Raw genomic sequence first — 21,517 nt, 5'->3', positions numbered from 1 at the left:
TTCAGTTACTCACATATTTCAGTCTTAAATTAATCAGTTTTGCATAAATGGATTGAGTAAATGATTAAATGACTCATTCATGAAGACAATCACATTTTGGTCCTGAATGAATCAGTGTTTTGAACAAATTGTTTAGATAGATAGATAGATAGATAGATAGATAGATAGATAGATAGATAGATAGATAGATAGATAGATAGATTGATTGATTGATTGATTGATTGATTTACATTTTGTTCCTGAATAAATCAGTGTTTTGAATGAGTCTGTTGAGTGACTTATTCAGTTACTCACATATTTCAGTCCTAAATTAATCAGTTTTGCATAAATGGATTGAGTAAATAATTAAATGACTCATTCATGAAGACAATCATGTTTTGTTCCTGAATGAATCAGTGTTTTTAATCAGTTGTTTAGATAGATAGACAGACTTGCAATTTATTATAATAGCGGGTGGTTTTGAAATGCAGCGCTAAACATTAAGGTCTTTTAGCACTACTGTTTCAATGGGTAGTTACTGAGAGAATGAGTGATGGAGCTAATGAAGAGCCAGTGGGTTGCCCTGCCTTTAGTTTTCCTCCCCAGTGGCTCGTCCTTCAGAGGAATGGCCTAATAGTCTGGCCTTTGACGCTTCATAAGCAAGAATGATTCTTTTGGCAGGTACCCTTGACACCCTTTCATTTGTTGATTTGCTATTTTCTGTGACACTCCCAAACAGGGTTGTGGAGTACTGGAGTTGGAGAGAGAGACAGAGAGCGCAAGAGACTTTGAGTAATGTGACGGTCACAGGGGAAGAGAAACATGATGAGGTAGTTTACATACAAATAGGAAAGGAGATAATTTGCCAGCCGAGAGTTCCAAAGCTGATGAAGCTTAATGCTAATACACACACATTTGAAAAGAATTTGTGTGAGCTTGTGTACTCACACAAACTAACTCATTCCTGTCGCTCTGTTTGCTCTGATCCCAGTCTGAGTGGCTGGTGTGAAGTGCTCTGTGTTCCAGCGAGAGCTCAAGTCAGGTTATTTATAGCTAGTGGGACACAGGCTGATTTATCTTTATCTGCCTGTTTGATTTGCACTCATTCCCCCTGGGAGACACCTAGTGATACCGCATACCTTTGAGCACTTAGAAACTGACAGCTTGCTGATTCCTGGAGCAATGACAGCATACACTATGTCTCTAACTCATAAACTGGCCTTCTCTTGCCACCTGCTCTGTGCCTCCTCTCCAATACGCCCCTTTCTTCTCAGGACTTCCCAATGAGAGAACATTTGGTGTTTTTGCAATATGTGTCTATAAATAGCAACTGTTATACTAGTCTAAGAACTTGCATTTTAGATACATTTTTGAGCAGTTTTTTTCTGTTTTTGTTCATCTAATGTCCAAACGAAGCCACAGAAAAATTAGTTGTGTGTCTCTGAGCAACACACAGTAGTTCCTGAATGAATCAGCATTTTTGAACAAATCATTTGAGTTAATGGTTAATGTGACTAATTCATAAAGACAGACACTTGTTTAATTTCTGAATGAATCTTTGTTTTTGAACAAATCGATTCGAGGAAATGAATTAAATGACTTGCTCGTAAAGAGAGTCAAATGTTTTGTTCCTGAATGAATCAGCATTTTGAATGAATATTTTGAGTAACTTATTTAGTTATTCAAATATTTCATTCCTAAATGAATCAGTTTTGCGTGAATGAGCTGAGTGAGTAAATGATTCAATGACTCATTCATGAAGACAATAACATATTTTGTTCCTGAATGAGTCAGTGTTTTAAACAAATTGTTTTTCTGTAGTTGCTAATTCAGTGACTCATTCATAAAGACACACAAATCTGTTTTGAACAAATCTGATTCAGTAAATCACTCATAAAGACAGTCGCTTGTCACCACCTACTTCCATAACAATGTAAATACAAACTTTACGTACATACTTTGAACTGTTATATCAGCACTGTTAGAACGCTGCTCGACCAATCAGAATCAGGGACTGGAACTTACTGTTGTATAATTATAATCATAATACACAAATGGATTTTTAAACCCCTACTACTGAGAATTTTACTTTTACTTTTGGGGCATCATCTTTATCTCATTTTGTACTTAAAGGTACAGTGTGTAAATATTAGCGGCATCTAGCAGTGAGGTTGCGAATTGCAATATAGAAAAGCTATGGTGGCCAACACAGGACAAAGATGAAGTCTGAGACAGCAGAGAGTAGCCAGTCAAGCAAACGCTCTGTAGAGCAGTTTGTCCATTTAGGGCTACTGTAGAAACATGCCGCCGCAAAATGTGTATGTAGATAGAAATGGCTCATTCTAAGGTAATAAAAACATAACAGTTCATTATGTAAGGTCTGAAAACATAGTCATGTATATTATATTGCATTTCTGTCAATTGATCCTAAAAAAAATTTACACATTGCACCTTTAAAAAAAATGGTTAAAAAATTGCAGTTCCATCAACAAACTGTCCTTGTTTTATATGTCCCAGAGGAACAGTTCTCTCAATTACTGATTCTTGGCACTGAAGGATCTCTGTAAGCTTTAAATGTGTGTATGGTATGCAAGAGAGTCATTAAATGTCTGTAGAGCTCAAATAAGTCTTAAGCAGTATTAAAACAGCAATAAAGGAAGAGTGCTCTGTTGCTTAATATGGAGGACACTGTTGAGACAAGCATGTGTTTACTGTTTTTATTGCGCTCATGATAATAGGTTCAACAGTTGGAGCATTTATGTGCTTGTATGTGTTGTTTTAAAATCCTCTAGAGTGTCCTCCAACATTTTCTTATGTTCTGTTTTTCTCCCTCTATTTCTCTGTCCAGGCTGGTGGGAAGCACTATCACCCCACTTGTGCTCGCTGTGCCCGGTGTCAGATGATGTTTACAGAAGGAGAGGAGATGTATCTCACAGGTGAGGAGAGGTTACAGAGGCCAACAGCCGGCACTTTCCATGAATAGGGTGCAAAATGGGGCCTTTAACTCTTCCAAATAAGGAAGTGATTTTTTTTTTCTTTTCAACAAATGGTCAGTGAAAGTTGCTTAACTTTCAGAAAATGGTGATTGTCAACCTCAGGTGGTCAAACTTAATATTATATAATTTCTAAGAAATTTGCATTTTTCAAAATATGGGAACAAAATTGATTGTTTCTTTAAATAAAAATCTTTAATATTAAATAAGCACAAAATCAACATTTAAAAAATAAACCTTATGAAATTAGATAACATCAACATGGAATGAGAATATTTACTTGTTTTACTCCAATGTAGAAAGTAGTGTTGTCACGGTACCAAAATTCCAGTAGTCGGTACCGATACCATGAAAATTTTACGGTTCTCGGTACCAATTTCGGTACCACAGTAAAATCTATTGGAACTATTTTACTATTTTATATAGCCTATTTTAAAAACATTAAATATGATTTGGAGTGTGTGTATGTTTGTGTGTGTGTGTATATATATATATATATATATATATATATATATATATATATATATATATATATATATATATATATATATAGGCTACCTCAATTAAATAAATTTGAAATATATATAAAAATAAAAAAATAATAATTAAATGCTCAAACATCCATTGTGTACTGTTGAAAAAACCAGCATATGCTGGTAAGGTTTTGAAGCTGTATGCTGGTCAAATGCTGGTCCTAAACTGGTCCTGCTGGTCCATACTAGTCCTAAACTGGTCCTGGACCAGCATAAACCAGCTCAAACCAGCATACTAGCTTCAAAACCTACTTTACCAGCATATGCTCGTTTTTTTCAACAGGGGTAACAGACGTGCGTGTTTATTTTAGCTATTCTGTCAGAGAAACAACACACTACAGCCTGTAAAACTATGAAATAAATATAGGTAAATAATTGTAACCTAAATAATAAGAAAGTTAAATATTATTTCAAAAAGCATTCGTTTTTTATTTCCACACAAAGACGCGTCATATAGCCAAAGTCCCGTTATTACTTTGATATAGCCGTTTTGCGCTTTGAGAGGGATGTGGGACACGAGCAGGAATGAGACCATTTCTCTTTAATAATATCTTCACATTATCTCCTGATGTTACAAACAACTGACACTTGTTGTAAAAGGTCTGAAGAGCGAGTTTTATCCTCCGCAGGGGCAAGACATTCAGGCTATGTTTGATTTAGCGCTGCCAGAGAAAACGAAAGTAAAAATCACTGGTGTGTGAAACGCGCTATAAAAATAAACTTGACGCGCCTTATAAAGTCTAATAACAAGCACAAACTCTGTTAAATAGAAACTGACGTGCAAGCAAAAAGGTTTCTGTCCTACGGTGTTTTTCTACTTTACCACAGTAAATAATGCGAATAGCCTATAATAGGCCTAAATGCGAACGAAAGAAACGTTATAATCCCTTGCGTGAGTGAAGATTTGGGAAAAGAAACAGATTCCATGTTCAGTGGAATAACTAATGGAATATTGTTAAATTCTCTGATAATCAGGTGACCAGATCGCGATTCGGAAAACAGAATACGAAGCTTAAATGTATGGACTCACGCACCTCTCTCATTCGGCATTAACCAAAATGTTTCCATGGCTGCGATGTCACATTTAATTGCTAACCTATTATTTCTTCTGTGCTTCACTCGTGTCATATTCAAGTAAATACTGGCACAGCCCCATCAGTGGGTACCGAATATACCCGGATTCTCTGTACTACCGGTACTACAGAAATGCTGGTATCGTCACATTTTCAAAATTTCAGTACCGACTTGGTACCGAAGTACCGGTACTTTTGACAACACTAGTAGAAAGTGTCCAAATAATGGTACTTGGGTGTCTCTATCTGAAATTAGTATTACATTTTTGGGAAACTGGGCCTGGTCCTTCCAATAATAAAGTGAGATTAACTTCATAAAGTATTTGTGTAATTTAATATAGTTAATTATTACAGGTTTGAATACCATTCTGAGATTGAATTTCACTGTTTTTATTAATTTTGAGGTATTCTTAATGTTTTCTTGCAAATGAGATTAGTAAATGCATGCTCACATTTAGTCTAGAACTACAATGACCATCACGTTTATACAGCACACACAACACCTCTGCACTTTATTTCTCTCAACATGGGGACAGGAGAGCTGTCGGTCAATAAATGTGAAAAAATAACTTGTTACTTATTTGAAAAAGTAACTTTTTTGTAAATTGAAAAAATAATGCATTATTACTTTACTAGTTACTTGAATAAGTAATCTGATTATGTAGCTCAAGTTACTTGTAATGCATAACCCCCAACACTGCTCATTGACGTGGTAAATTAAGAGAATACAGCTATGACATTAATGTGAGAATTATTTTGACTTTTTATTGCAGACTATTGCAATTGTTATGACAGACCTTGTGAGAGACTTCATCTGAAACACTAGAGGAAACACATTTTAAAATTCATAAGGTTTTAAAAGGTTTAAAAAGTCTGACAAGTAAGATATTGAAACAAAATTCTCATTGTTCTTCATTTAATTGTACGGAAGAGGATTAGGGCCAAGCAATAATAAAAAAATAAAACCATCTCGAGATTAAAGTTGTTAAATTTCGAGAAAAAACTCGTTAAATTTCAAGAAAAAACTCGTTAAATTTCGAGAAAAAAGTCGAGATAAAATGTTGAGAATAAAGTCATTAAATTACGAGAAAAAAGTCGTTAAATTATGAGAACAAATTCATTAAATTATGAAAAAAATGTCGTTAAATTTCGAGAAAAAAGTCGAGATAAAATGTTGAGAATAAAGTCATTAAATTATGAGAATAAAGTCGTTAAATGACGAATTTGTTCTCATAATTTAATGACTTTTTTCTCGTAATTTAATGACTTGATTCTCATAATTTAATGACTTTATTCTCATAATTTAATGACTTTATTCTCAACATTTTATCTCAACTTTTTTCTCGAAATTTAATGATTTTTTTCTCGTAATTTAACGAGTTTATTCTCAACATTTTATTTTGACTTTTTTCTCGAAATTTAACGCTTTTTTTCTCGAAATTTAACAACTTTAATCTTGAGATGGTTTTATTTTTTTATTATTGCTTGGCCCTAATCCTCTTCCATATAATTGTGTTTTTGTTTAGGATATTAATAAAATCCCATTTGAGATCTGTCTTTCCTATGGGCCTAGTTAGGCCTAGTTCATCCTTGTGACAGAGCAGATGAGGACTTTGCTAATAAAAGAGCTCTTTTAGAATATTCCAAGACAACCTTTCATATTTAGCTCCATTTCCAGAACATCATGAACAGTATGCAGGGTTCATGTGGGAGATAAAGGCTGTATTGGGAAGACTTTAATGAAGAAACTGATGTTATTCCTCAAAGAATAACAGAGGCTCATCTTGATCCATCTTAATGCCCCGTTCAGTAGATTTCCCGGTGTGATCTCTCATATGACTTCCAGTGCCAGTGGCTGGTGGACATTAGAATGCGCCGCAGGTCTTTCTGTGTGTTTGTCTGTTCTGTTTCACATTCAGCGCCGAGATGTGTAAGTGTGTTACAGGCTAGCGAACACGCCTCGAGGTAAATGCATTTAAAAGTCAGCAGAGCCAGGCATCGCATCAGCACATTACTATCATGCAAAAAGAGAAAGATACGTAGGGAAAGAAAAGCAGAGAGAATGAGCTAGACAGAGCATCAGATTAAAAAAAAAAACCCATCAATCTGAAATTGAAAGACCACAGTTGAATGAATGCACTCTGGCCTTTATTCTCGTAGAGTGATTACATTAAATGTATTTGCCTTAGCTTGAGTTATCCATCTGCTTCCAAATCTCAAACTCACCTGTGAGGTCAGGAGTGATGTGATTGGCTGGCAGGCCTTAGATGCCAAACTGAAGAAAACTCAGAATAAAAATTTAATTGAGCAAATCCATCACAGACATTTTCTTCAAGGAGGACATGGTGTCAGTGCCATATAATTCAATTCATAAATATATAAATATGATTTAAATGTAATACCTCTGTTGTACACAACTGTTCACAAGTTTAGCTATGGTGTTTTGTATTTGAAATAAGTGTCTTATTCTCACTATATACAGTACAGTCCAAAAGTTTGGAACCACTAAGATTTTTAATGTTTTTAAAAGAAGTTTCGTCTGCTCACCAAGGCTACATTTATTTAATTAAAAATACAGTAAAAAACAGTAATATTGTGAAATATTATTACAATTTAAAATAACTGTTTTCTATTTGAATATATTTGACAAAGTAATTTATTCCTGTGATGCAAAGCTGAATTTTCAGCATCATTACTCCAGTCTTCAGTGTCACATGATCCTTCAGAAATCATTCTGATATGCTGATCTGCTGCTCAAGAAACATTTAATGTGTACAATTGTACAAAATATTTGTGTACAATATTTTTTTTCAGGATTATTTGATGAATAGAAAGTTCAAAAGAACAGTGTTTATCTGAAATCTAATCTTTTGTAACATTATAAATGTCTTTACTGCCACTTTTGATTGATTTAATGCATCCTTGCTGAATAAAAGTATTCATTTCTTTAATTTCTTTTCAAAAAAATAAAAATAAAAATTCTTACTGACCCCAAACTTTTGAGCGGTAGTGTATAATGCTACAGAAGCTTTGTATTTCAGATAAATGCTGTTCTTTTGAACTTTCTATTCATCAAGGAATCCTGAAAAAAAAGTATACAACTGTTTTCAACATTGAAAATAATCATAAATGTTTATTGAGCAGCAAATCAGCATATTAGAATGATTTCTGAAGGATCATGTGACACTGAAGACTGGAGTAATGATGCTGAAAATTCAGCTTTGCATCACAGGAATAAATTACTTTGTCAAATATATTTAAATAGTACACAGTTATTTTAAATTGTAATAATATTTCACAATATTACTGTTTTTTACTGTATTTTTAATTAAATAAATGTAGCCTTGGTGAGCAGACGAAACTTCTTTTAAAAACATTAAAAATCTTAGTGGTTCCAAACTTTTGGACCGTACTGTACATTTATTAAAAAAACTGTTTTCTATTTTAATATATTTAAAAATTTAATTTATTCCTATGATGGCAAAGCTGAATTTCATCATTTTATTATTATCAGTGATGAAAACAGTTTTTTCAGGTGTCTTTGATTGATAAAATGTTCAAAAGAACAGAATTTTTTTTTTAAGTTGAATTCTTTTGCTACAATGTAAAGCCTTTACTGTCACTTTTGTTTAATTTATTGCATCCTTTCTGAATAAATGTCTTAATTTATTTTTAAAAAATCGTACCGACTCAAACTTTTGAACGGTAGTGTACATGCAACTGAAATCCACATAGTTAAATCTTCTAACGCCTTTTTATTTCTTAAATAAAGTCATCTTAAGGTGTCTTGAATGAGCATATGGCTGGATTAGAAGTTTTGTGTACTCTATCTAACGTTCTCCTTTGTTGGCTCTGTGTCTCAGGTTCAGAAGTGTGGCATCCTGTCTGTAAACAGGCATCTCGAGCAGAGAGGAAACTGAGAGTGAGTTTTTTTTTCTTTTTAACAAATACAGACTTCAGATATCACTCTGAAGCTCTGCTGATTTCCTCATTTTATTTTACAGCTCAGGCGCACATCAGAAACCTCCATCTCTCCTCCAGGCTCCAGCATTAGTTCACCCAGCAGAGTCATTTGTGTAAGTAGCCAATCTCTGTCCAGCTAAATGAAGGTGATAGAACTGTAAATGATACAAAATCAGAATATCTGGTTTAAAAATTGTGATAATAAATTAGTGATTATTTTGATATGATGTATATATGTTAATGTACAAGTAAAAGAGACAGTTCACCCACAAATGTAATTCTATCATCATTTACTCACTCGCATGTCTATCCAAACCTGCATTTTCTTCTGTGGAACACTAACGTTTTGCAAAATGTAGTTGGTCATTTAATGGGGTTTCTTTCAAGCTTCAAATAAAATGCAAAAACACCATAAAATGATCATCAATGTTATAGTCATTAAAACCGTGACCTATATTCCAAATCTTCTGAAGCGTACAATGGCTTTGTGTGAGAAAGAGATTAAAATTAATTATATAACTATGACAGAACATCCATTTTTGAGTGAACTATTCTTTTAAAGTTACACTGATGTTTGACAAACACTACCGTTCAAAAGTTTGGGGCTCAGTGAGATTTTTTTTTTTTTATTATATTTTTATTTACTTAATTTTTTTTATTTGTTTTTTGAAAGAAATTAATACTTTTATTCAGCAAACATTAAATTAATCAAAAGTAAACAGTAAATAAATGATTTCTATTACAAATTATTTCAATTCTATTTCTATTTCCTTTCTATTCAGAAAAAAGTGTCACAGTTTCCACAAAAATATTAAGCAGCACATCTGTTTTTTTAATAATAAGAAATGTTTCATGAGCAGCAAATCAGCATATTAGAATGATTTTTGAAGGATCATGTGACACTGAAGACTGGAGTAATGATGCTGAAAATTCAGCTTTGCCATCACAGGAATAAATTACATTTTAAAATATATTCCTATAGAAATTTTAAATTTTAAATAATATTTCACAATATTACTATTTTTACTGTATTTTTGATCAAGTAAATGCAGCCTTAAGAAGCATAAGAGAAAAAAAAAAATCGGTCTTACCAAACCTAAATGTTTGAATGGTAGTGTAGTGCTATGAAGATTCCTGTGGTTGTTCAACCAGTAGATCATGGCACTTGGAACACAAAAGTTGCAGGTTTAATTTCTAGAGAATGCATGTACTTATAAAATGTATAGCTTGAATGCACAGAAGGATAAAAGCATCTGTCAAATGCATAAATGTAAGTATTATTGGCCATCCCAAGATGGATGACTCTTGTGCGTGTGTTTGTTGGCTTGTTCATAATGTGTTTTTGTGCGTTCTGCAGTGGTGCGGTCATTAACATCACATGTAGAAGTGAAGGCTGGCCAAAGTGTGTAACCTTTGTGCAGTGTGCGATTGATGTATGCATAATGCAGTGTAAGCAAATGTGCTGTCAACCCCTGCAGGTTGAATTTACTCAACCTCATATCGTTCCAAACCTTTATGACTTTCTTTATTCTACTGAATACAAAATAAAATGTAAAACTCCTTTTGTCCATACAATGAAAGTCAGTGGGGTCCCAAACAACTTTGGACCCCATTGACAATCATTGTACCTAGAAGAAAAACATGGAGATGTTTTTTCAGAATTTGTTTCAAAGAAGAAAGGAAGTCATATAGGTTTGAAATGACATGAGGGTAAATAAGAACAGTATATGTCATTTTTTAAAAATAATCTATACATGGATGAATTGTTCACCGTAACATCTATAACATGCATTTAGACAATAGATAGGGGGAATTTTCATTTCATGTCAACTTTATCAAAGAAATTTCTACTTGCTCCAAAAAACACCTTAGCATTAGGGCTGCACAATTAATTGAATTTGTAATCGTGATTACAATTACGGATGCCACAATTATGTAAAAGGCGCAATTACAAAAAAAAGTCCACTTACATTATTCTGTGCTTAATATGTTTTTTCTTTCTTTCTACAGGTTATCTTAAGGGTTTTTTCCCATTGTTTTAATTTTAATTTTAGTATGACATTATAATACATGCATATTTTTACTTTTTTTTAAATTTATTTAAAGAAGAAACCAAACCAATGTCTATTTGACATTTGAGGCTTAATGCTATAGAAAAACAATAAAGGTTTTTCAGGAAGAGTGTTTCAGCTGGTTTGATATAACAATATGGCATGCAGTCGCTTCAGACTACGGCATAAAGCTATTCAAAACAATGTAAATTGTGATAACTGTAACTAATAATCGCAATTACATTTTCAAGGAAATAATCGACATGATTTTTTTTTTCCATAATCGTGCAGCCCTACTTAGCATCATGGCATTTTTGTAGCATTTATGTGCTATATTACAGTTTGTCATGAGCTCAATTGTATTCTAACAGCACTTGCTTTAAAGTGGTTTCGTATTTGTGCAAACTGTGCCGCAGGCTCATTCCCACACTTAATTGTGTTGTTGATGTTGTCGCAGCCTGTCATGATTGCTGTTTTTTGCAGGCCTGCTTATTGCGTTTGACGTGTGAGTGTGTGTATCTGTCCTGTGTCCCTCTCCTCAGGCAAAAATGGAGAACGAGATCCTTGATTACAAAGACTTGGCAGCGCTGCCTAAGGTTAAAGCCATTTATGAAGTGCAGAGGCCAGACTTCTGGTCCTATGAGCCCAGTCACAGATACTGCTCCGATGACAGGCTAGAGCGTCTCAGCTATGGGGAGGTACTGCCCTACAGGGCCACTAGAGCCTCTTTGGGTCTACTTTTAGCATGTCTCCCCCTGTCGCTGGATCTATTGGCCTGGTCCTAGTTGAGCTTAGCATAGCTATGCTTTGACTTTTTCATCCATGTCGCTTTGTTGGCTGGCTGTATGTTTTTGTTTGCTAAAAAACTATGTTTGTGCATTCTCTCACTATTAATAGTGAATATGAGTGGTTTTGATTGAGCATTCTCACTTTAGTTTGCTTTTTGGAAAGCTCTCTGAAAAATGCTAGCTATTTATGTGATGTTGCTTAAAGGGATAGTTCACCCAAAAATGACAGTTCTATCATTTACTGTATGATTTTTAGGGGACACAAAAGGAGAATGTCATTGCTGTCCTTTTCTTTACATTGAAGTGGATGATGACCACAGACTACGTAATAAATTTGTTTGTAGGCAGTAGAAATGAGTAAATGATGACAGGATCTTCATTCCTGGGTGAACTATCCATTAAATTCTTGCTTGCTGAGTAGAAAATGTTGAGTTGTACAGTTCTACAGGAAATATAAAGTAGGTTGTTCGGACCACAGTGCTCCTTCACCTCCGTCCTCTTGCTCTTCTCACTTCCCTCACACATCAGATGTCATGGAGGAAGAGACCGAAGGCTTCTCTCTGATTTACTGTTATTCTGATTCTCCCTCTTCTTTTTTGTCTTCACAGTCTTTGGGCACACTCTCCCCTTATTCTCAGGTAGAAGTTTTTTACTAGCTTTTTATTGTGTTAAAAAATAATATATACATCAGTATATGCTTTTTGTGGCAGACGTTTAAACTGTTTAATAGACATTACAGAAAGTGTCTAAAAATAATTATACTGTATTATTTCCATACTGTTGAACATAAGTCAATCACTGACTTATAATCAACAGCAATATATTTTGCAACCACGTTATTAATCTGTCTGATGTAGATTTAGCACATAATTGTGTGATTAAAGGATTAGTCCACTTTTAAATACACTTTTCCTGATAAATTTACTCACCCCCATGTCATCCAAGATGTTCATGTCTTTCTTTCGTCAGTCGAAAAGAAATGAAGGTTTTTGAGGAAAACATTCCAGGATTTTTCTCCTTACAGTGGATTTCAATGGCTACCAACAGATTGAAGGTCAAAATTACAGTTTCAGTGCAGCTTCAAGGGCTTTAAACGATACCAGACGAGGAATAAGGGTCTTATCTAGCGAATCGATCGGTCATTTTCGAAAAAAATACAATCGTTTATGCTTTATAAACAAAATATCGCCTTGAACGTACTTTCCGCTTCCGCATTCTTCATAACGCTTACGCTGAATGTCTACGCCTTCCCTATTCTACTTACGGAACGAACGCGGCGCCAGTTTCGTTTTTTTCCGTAACTTGAATAGGGAAGGCGTAGGACATTCAGCGTAAGCGTTATGAAGAATGCGGAAGCGGAAAGTACGTTCAAGGCGATATTTTGTTTATAAAGCATAAACGGTTGTATTTTTTTTTTAAATGACTGATCGATTCGCTAGATAAGACCCTTATTCCTTGTCTGGTATCGTTTAAAGCCCTTAAAGCTGCACTGAAACTGTAATTTTGACCTTCAACCTGTTGGTAGCCATTGAAATCCACTGTAAGGAGAATAATCCTGGAATGTTTTCCTCAAAAACCTTCATTTCTTTTCGACTGACGAAAGAAAACATGAACATCTTGGATGACATGGGGGTGAGTAAATTTATCAGGAAAAGTGTATTTAAAAGTGGACTAATCCTTTAAGTGTGTTAAACTGACAAAAGTAAAACCAAAAGTATGAAAACTGATTGATTATACATGTTGCTCTATAAATAAATTTTGGTCGCTGAGAAAAATAAAAATGAGCGGTTCTCACAATCAGAGTTATGAATAATGACATTTTATCTAAATATAGGACATGTATGACGGTATGGACATGAGGCTGAGAAGATCCTCCAGTCCAGGGTACATAGACTCCCCCACCTACAGCAGGCAGGGCATGTCTCCCATCATGCCTCGCTCTCCACAGCACTACTACAGATACGGTGAGTTCCTTCTGCCAAGCTCACAGCAGTACAGATAATACACTCTCATTCCTGATTCATGGGATGCTGATGTCAACCAGCTGTGGACCAGCACTAACCAACTTGAACCAGCATACTGGTCTAAGCTGGTGTTTTCAGCAGGAATGGCATGAGAACTATACTGAATATGCAGTATATTGGAAAATATACTATACATATCTTGCTTTGCCTCTATGTACTTAAGTGTGGTTTGCAGCTACATAGCAAGGACATAGTTGAGTGACTGATATTAGTGAGTATTGATTTTAAAGTCATCATGAAATAATATTCACAACCAATTTTACTTCTGTAATGTGACATATACGCAAGTGAAATGGGACATTTAGTGACAAAAAGAGGAAGGACCAGTGCTATTTTAGTATTATTTACTGTATACACTGTTATAGTATTTATTAATGTTTAGAATTGTTTTCATTTTTTCACTTTTCATTTTAAGTTTTTCTGTTTGTTTGTTTTTTTCTTTCTAATTAGTTTTTTTTTTTTTTTCTTTTCAGTTTTAGTAATTTTAGTGCTTCAACTTAAACTTATTTTATTTACGTTAGTTGCCAAGGCAACATTTCTAATTTTTAGTTGTAATACTTACAACAATGTGGGAAAGTTGGAGGGGAGCAACAAGAGACCTTTGTGATATCACCCAAAAAGTTATTTAATTTTTATTTATTTATTTTTTTTAAGATAAAAACTTAATGAATCACATACAATAAAACCACAATAAAATATTTTTTATTTCATGTTGACTTTAACAAAAAAAAAAAAAAAAAAGCAAAAAAAAGAAAGAAGAAGAAGCGATAGGTTTTTTTTGTGGGGGGGATATTTTTGACTGTTATTAGGGGGCGTGTCCCACCATTCCACCTACATCCTATACACCCGTCTGTCTGGCACAGTATGTCTTTTTCTCTGTTTTGAAATGCATACTGTCCCTGCCTGGCTAATCTTGGATCATTGATCTGATGATCACTGGTGTGATGACTGAGAGAGTGTGCGTGTGGTTAGGGCGCACAGGAAGTGTGCACTCATGCTCTGGTTCTGTTACTGTCATTGGCTTGGGGCTTGCTGCAGGCACTGAGAGTGGCAGAAGTTCACCCTATTACAATCAGCTAGATGCCCGGTCCAGCACGCCCACCACAAACCAAGCTCCCAAGCATTTCCATGTGCCAGGTAGGCCAGGCCTCAACATTCACCTCATTGGCTGCTGTCATCACTTTCATATTCATCCAGCAGTATATTTGAATATAAATTAAAATCTCATTAACTGATCAAAGTCTCTGTAACTGTTTAAATCTGTCTATACTATACATCTATAGTATGGCTCTACTCCATTTTGGTACCTTTTTTGTGTTCTCCTCAACCATTCCACTCTCCTTCACCTTACCCTAAAGGTCCCAGGAAGCCTGAAGAGGAAATACAAAAAACATTTCCTGCCTCGTTTACTTTGCTTTCTTCTGCCTGTCAGTTACATCTCCTCCGTTTTATTTCTAATCTCTTCCTTTCTTCTCAGCCACAGGGGAGCCCAACATCTACAGGAAGCCTCCCATCTATAAGAGACATGGTATAGTGTGCTCGGCCTGCCCCGGCCTGTTTTCCCTCACGCTCAGTCTTGAGGCAGTGTGGGCTCATGGGAAAGATGTGTCTGATTAGTGTTAGTGTCCTGCATAGATGTCCTTCTGCAAACCCTTTAGTCTAAAAGCCTTTAAGAGAAGAGGAAGAAAAAAATACTCATTTCATTTCTATAGGATTTGGTGGGCACCATGTTTTAGACGTTACTGTACCTAATACAGTTGCAAGAAAAGGTTTGTGAACATTTTGGATTGAACTAGGTTTCTGAATAAATTGGTCATTGAAATTGATCTGAACTTTATCTAAATCATAACAATAGATAAATACAGTTTGTTTAAACAAGTAATACACAAAGTATTATTCATCTTAATGTCTTCATTAACCAGAGCAAGATGGAAAAATATACAAGCACTTATATATAAAAAGCTGCAGCAATGACATCCACCAATTGTTTTCTAAAATTGCAGATCAGACCTGCCCAACGGTCAAGAGAAATGATGTCTGTTTTTGTTTAAAGGGATAGTTCACACAAAAATAAAAACTCTATCATCATTTACTACCCCTCAAGTTGATATTTTGAAGAATGTCGGTAACCAAACAGTTGATGGACCCCACTGACTTCCATAGTATTTTTTTCCATACCATGGAAGTCAGTGGAGTCCATTCTTCAATACATCTTCTTTTGTGTTCAGAAGAAGAAAGAAATTCATACAGGTTTGGAACAACATGAGGGGGAGTAAATAATGACAGATGTTTTATTTTTGGGGCGAACTATCCCTTTAAGCAGATTGTGTTTCTCTACTGTTCTGACTTATTGGTGGATCAGATCAAATTCTATGAGCAATTTATACAGAAATCCATGAAAATCAAAAGGATTCACATTCTTCTTTCCTCCTGTAAAGAGTAAAGAGATAAGAAGTTGTCTCCTTTCCTCAAGCAATAGAGTGCATCCCATTTTCCGTTCCTTGCATGCCAGAAGAATGTAGAACTGGCACGAGCGCATCCTTCCTTCCACAGGAGGGTGATGAAAAAAGGATAAGGCTTGCTGAGGCATGATTAAAGCTTGCCATGTCCCCCTCCGCTTTAGATCAGCTGGGAAGTGGCCGCATTAAATGCCACAGAGAAGCTTCACAGAATGCCAAGTTAAGCTCAACCCTGTTAAGAAACCGCTGTTAGAGAAGCAAACCTGTTTAAGCATGAAATGAGCAAGTGTGAACGTCTAAACATAACCTACTCTGCTAATTCTCAGAGTTCAAGTGGCAGCCATATTGTTTCTCTAACAGTTGACGGTGTATTGAATGCTGTAGGGACTAGGCAGTCTATATCTGGTGGCAAATCCTTGGTTGTTTGTGTGCATATCTGTCTGTTTATTCATAAATTTACAATCTCACACCTTTTTGTTAAGTATATTGATTAGTATCTCCTCAAGATGCCATGAAATCTAACCCCTTTAACTAACTAAGCAATAGTAATAATACATCTTTCCCTTATCTGCATGTCTCTGTGTGTGTATTTGTATGTGTATATTCTGTATGTATGTGCATTACAGGCTTGTGCAATTTTTCAAAGTATTAATGATATTTTTATTTATGATTAATCTTATTAATAAAATCAAATTTTATACATAAGCCAATTATCATACAATGATTAATATTAAGGATTTTATTTGAGCTCAACAGTTTTGATTTTTTGCCATTCCAACATTTTTACCCCACTACATGGATAGATTTTTATTAAGTCTTGTAATATCCAGGCCCAAATGGAATCTGTTGACAAAATGTTCAATTCAGAATTTTAAAAAGAAACTGTCAAATGGCTTTAAACGTGGTATGGATATGCAAAATTGTGTGAATGATGGTTGTTCCAACCCTGCAGACATTTTTTGTGCAATTCTGACCTTTTTGGGGGGTAAAATCTATGAAATTTGTGGAATAAATTTAAGCATAAATGGTGTTAAATGGATCAGAGTGCACTAGACATTGTTGCTGACAGCTTCAAATTAGCTAAAAGGTTTAAAAGACAAACACACAAGGGCCAGGGAATGTAGACGTTTGTGAATGATGCTGTTCGAGTATTTCAAATCTTCTGGCACAGATTCTGTGTAGGCCTGCCAATTAGCATGGACAATATACAACCACTGAGATCTAGAGTGCATAAGAAAGATTAATTTGTTTCAGAGTTTTGCACAGAGTTGCACTAATACTGAAGATTTATTGCCTGGCCAGCTCAGATACTTGCACAGTCCATCATGTTTTCTCTAAGAAAGGTCAGAACCATCTCTGATAGCTTGTTGGCTCAGTTTACATTTGTGTGTTAAGTGTGTATTTGTGTCTATCCTTGTATCACAAGCCTGTAATGAACACTTTACAAGTACTGATTTGCTATCCATATGGTGGATCTGCATCTGGAAGTGAAATGTGTTTTATTGTTGTAGATGTCTGTGTTTGTGCAGAATAGAGACATACTGTTGTCATGCAGATCATTTGCTTCTCTGTCATATGGGTATCAAACTTCTCACTGAAAAATCTTAGGGATGCAAATATTTCCTCCCTTATTCTGTTTTTTCCCTGTTTTTTTCCCCCCTTACCACCTTAAATACAATTCCCTCCACCTCTACCTTCCTCGGTCACCATTCGCTCTGTAAGTATTCTCTCCCTGTGCACATCTGTCAGTCTGCGTCTATGGTTATGTGTTTGTTCGATCTCTAGTCCCTCATTTGCATTCCGTCTTTTCCATTCAGGATTGTTAATATCGTGTGAGGCCTGTGCTTCTGTATTTGTGTTGAATCTTCTTGTATGTGTTTTATATGGATGGGAGTTCAGTTTCTGACTGGTTTTGCTTTAGATGTACAAGGCAATATGTCAATATCTGTGTAGTTTCTAATAATACAAGACTCTCACATTATTAGTTTTAAAGTGTTTTAAGTGTGTGTGTGTGTGTGTGTGTGTGTGTGTGTGTGTGTGTGTGTGTGTGTGTGTGTGTGTGTGTGTGTGTGTGTGTGTGTGTGTGTGTGTGTGCTTCGACATCTCATTTATCCGAATGCAGATGCTTTACATTATGTTGTGGATAGTGTTTTCTTCAGAGCTGGTATATTTGAGCTTTCTTTCTTTCTTTCTTTCTTTCTTTCTTTCTTTCTTTCTTTCTTTCTTTCTTTCTTTCTTTCTTTCTTTCTTTCGCCCCCCTAACACCTAGCATTATCATGTTAAATATACAGTATAATATATATATAGTATAATATATATATATATATATATATATATATATATATATTAGGGCTGTCAATCGATTAAAAATTTTAATCGAATTAATTACATACTCTGTGATTAATTAATCTAAATTAATCGTATACATAATTTTTGCTGTTAAAGTATTAAATATTTCAATTCAAATGAATCAATGCAGGGTTTTTCCTGGATCAAAAATGGTCTTCGGTGGTGACAGACATGGTCATCCACACAAACAGTAAAAAGTGCCCTACCCACATGATCTGTGAGCCAATACTGACAAAGTACCCGTCACTTTCACTGTAATTCTTTCTTGCCCTCTTTGCAAAAAATAAAAAAAAGTGATTTTATAGCTTTGTAAGAGAAGATGCTTTTTTGCTAAACCTGAAAAGTATTAAAAAGTAGCATTTAGAAGTTATATTAACTAATAATATAATTTTCTACCATATACAATTGAATGCACCTAGCTAACAACAACTTGCTTTGTTCTGGTTTCACCTCACTCCAGTCTAAACTAACTGATTTTATAGGTACATGTAGGCCTAATTTACTACACATTGTCATTTAAATAACCTGAAAATACTGTGGATTATTAAGGCTAATTTTACTAACCACTCTTGCTAAATGGGGTAAGCACACTTGTGTTCTCATTTCAGAGTTGTTCGAGTAAATGATTCATTATAGACCGTGTGGACAGATCAGTTGTTGTCATGATTCATTCAAATAAATCTGTTCAAATGGGTCGTGTTTGGTCCACATTGACGCGTTGCGTGCGAATCGCAACTGTTATTAGGATATCACAAAAGATTTGTCAACACAGAAAACACTTCACCACTGGATAGGATTTTCTTTTTGTTTACTGAAAGTGTGGTTTATGTCAGCTGCACGTGCAGGGCGCCTGTCAGAGAAGATGAGGTGACGTTCTTTTGAGCACTATTCACACCCAGCGGTTATTCAGGAAAAACATTCTCCGAATGCGCCTCGTAAAACATGGATTCGGTCTTACGAACTTTTAGCATTGTGTCAGTTGATTTAGATTATTATGTGTGAGGTAGAGAGAGTGCAAAGACGGTGCTTACTTTGAAGACACTTCACGAGACGAGAACGGCTCCAGGTTCAAAGGTCAATACGGAATGGATTAATCTGCGTTATTTTTTTTAACGCGTTATTTTTTCTCAGATTAATTAATCGAAATTAACGCGTTATTTTGACAGCCCTAAATATATATATATATATATATATATATATATATATATATATATATATATATATAAAAGAAAATAGGACAAAAAAGTTTTCAGTTGTCCACATGAAAATATGCTGAAACAAAGAGAAACAAGAGATTCCAAATGCAGTTCAGTGGAGTAATTCAGAGAATACTTTCATTAAATCAGGTGATGAGATTGCAGGACCTGACAAAAGTAGGTCATGTTCATGATCACAGAGCATCATGGGTGCTCTTACAACTGGTTTTTGATGTGGATTGTGTGATCACTGAAAGCACGTTCTAATGTTAAGTGTAAAGGGGGACTGATTCTACTGCTATGTGCTGTTATATCACAGGCTTTTCCAAAGTTGTGATCCTGACACTCTCCCCACAGACAATCACTGCAATCCAGCAACTAAGAGCAAGACCAGTGAGGACATTCTCCAATCCTCCAAGTTCCCATCAGCCTACTCGCCTGAACACTACCAGCACTCTGAGTCTGATTACTACCATTACACCAGCTCTCCTAAATGTAGGTGATAAATATATTCATAATGTCCTATGTGTTCAGTTCACTGGCATCACAGCGCTTTCCTTTCAGCAGCCACAGCTATGCTAAATTCTTCCACATACAGGGATGTCAATACAGATCCTATAGTAGTCTCTGAATACGGAAACAGTCAGATGGACTCGAATATGTTTGGTATGTTGTAATAATAATGTATTATATTGTTGAGCAGTTGACTTACCTTTAGAGCAGCCATAAACACTTTGTAGAAAATGAATGCTACGTAAATATCTTTTGGTCACACTTTATATTAAGTGCCCTATGTACTTGCATAAAAAAATAAGTACAGTGTATAGTACAGAATGGGAGAAACTGCCCAAAAATAGATGTGCCAAGCTTGTAGCATCATTCTCAAAAAGACTTGAGGCTGTAATTGGTGCCAAAGGTGCTTCAACAAAGTATTGAGCAAAGGCTGTGAATACTTATGTATAATCATGTGATTTTTTTTTTTTTTTTTTTTTTTTTTTTTTTATAAATTTGCAAAGATTTCAAACAATCTTCTTTCACATTGTCATTATGGGGTATTGTTTGTAGAATTTTGAGAAAAATAATTAATTTAATCCATTTTGGAATAAGGCTGTAACATAAAATGTGGGAAAAGTGAAGAGCGTTTCTCAATGTCAAGGATACTTCCTTGCCAGGACTGGTCCTTCCAAGTCACTTCCTTCAGAGGCTAGGCGAGGCTCCTCTTTAGCATTCGGAGAACACGTAAATGGAACAGACTAGCAAGTGCACGTTACGTCAGTGAAAAGGTAAAAGAAATGCCGGTGACGGAAACCAAGCTAACAATTGTTAAATGACGGTCCGGTTCAGTTAGCCATCAATAACGTAATTTGTATTTGTATAATTTATAATATCAATACGGTAGTAATTTGTACTGGCATTTAAATGTTAAACTTTATTTATCTGACATATTTACTACAGTTATAACAAATGTTTGGTAACGTAAATATACTTACATTTGAAAGCATATTGCCGCTAACGTCTGACATTTTTATTTTATTTTATTTTTTTTTTTAACAAGATTGCAAAGCTGCGCGCGTAGGATTGTGGGTGATTTTAGAGCGCGAAGAGCGGGAAGGCTACACATATGCATCCTTTCCTGTATATGGGATATTTTTCGAATGAAGGACTCAGTCCTTGTTTGAAATTCCGAGGATCCTCGACATTGGAACAGTCCTTCGACGGATGTCGATGACGTAGCATCCTCGAAATTCTGGCTTCCGAGGATCCTTCCTTGACATTGAGAAACGCCTTGTATGTACACAATAAGTGCATTCGGAAAGTATTCACAGCTCTTTATATTTAGTTTGAAATCCCTTTCTTAGGGTGTTTTTTTAACTCCCTTTTTACTGAATAATTCATTAATAGCACATATTTTATGAAACTAGACTTTGTGAATAACATCTAAACAAACACAACAAAAGCAATTTTTATTTCATTTGTTTTATACACAGTGCAATGAAGTGGCTACATTTATTGTTACCATTTATTGTGTTGTTACATGCTTTTGTTTTGTTTTTTGTAAATGTGTGAATTTACATTTTACATTTTCTAAGATTTAGCCCCCTCACATCT

The 21,517-nt window shown here is 35.0% G+C and overlaps 1 protein-coding gene across 5 annotated transcripts in view; it reads left to right on the top strand.

The window, feature by feature from the left end:
* Positions 1-21,517, top strand: part of ablim3 (actin binding LIM protein family, member 3) — an 84,799-nt gene that overhangs the window by 50,264 nt on the left and 13,018 nt on the right. For 2 of the 5 annotated variants that reach the window (XM_048176821.1, XM_048176820.1), the window contains exons 7-15: positions 2,828-2,915; positions 8,442-8,500; positions 8,583-8,654; positions 11,135-11,290; positions 11,989-12,018; positions 13,215-13,344; positions 14,443-14,541; positions 14,882-14,932; positions 19,766-19,903. In XM_048176821.1, coding sequence (XP_048032778.1) covers positions 2,828-2,915; positions 8,442-8,500; positions 8,583-8,654; positions 11,135-11,290; positions 11,989-12,018; positions 13,215-13,344; positions 14,443-14,541; positions 14,882-14,932; positions 19,766-19,903 — 823 coding nt within the window. The remainder of the gene's footprint in view (positions 1-2,827; positions 2,916-8,441; positions 8,501-8,582; positions 8,655-11,134; positions 11,291-11,988; positions 12,019-13,214; positions 13,345-14,442; positions 14,542-14,881; positions 14,933-19,765; positions 19,904-21,517) is intronic. The other 3 variants (XM_048176822.1, XM_048176824.1, XM_048176823.1) reach the window with 3 other exon arrangements.

This window comes from Megalobrama amblycephala, linkage group LG23, assembly GCF_018812025.1.
Source record: "Megalobrama amblycephala isolate DHTTF-2021 linkage group LG23, ASM1881202v1, whole genome shotgun sequence".
NCBI lineage: Eukaryota > Metazoa > Chordata > Actinopteri > Cypriniformes > Xenocyprididae > Megalobrama > Megalobrama amblycephala.
This window is presented reverse-complemented; position numbering and strand designations above follow the sequence as displayed.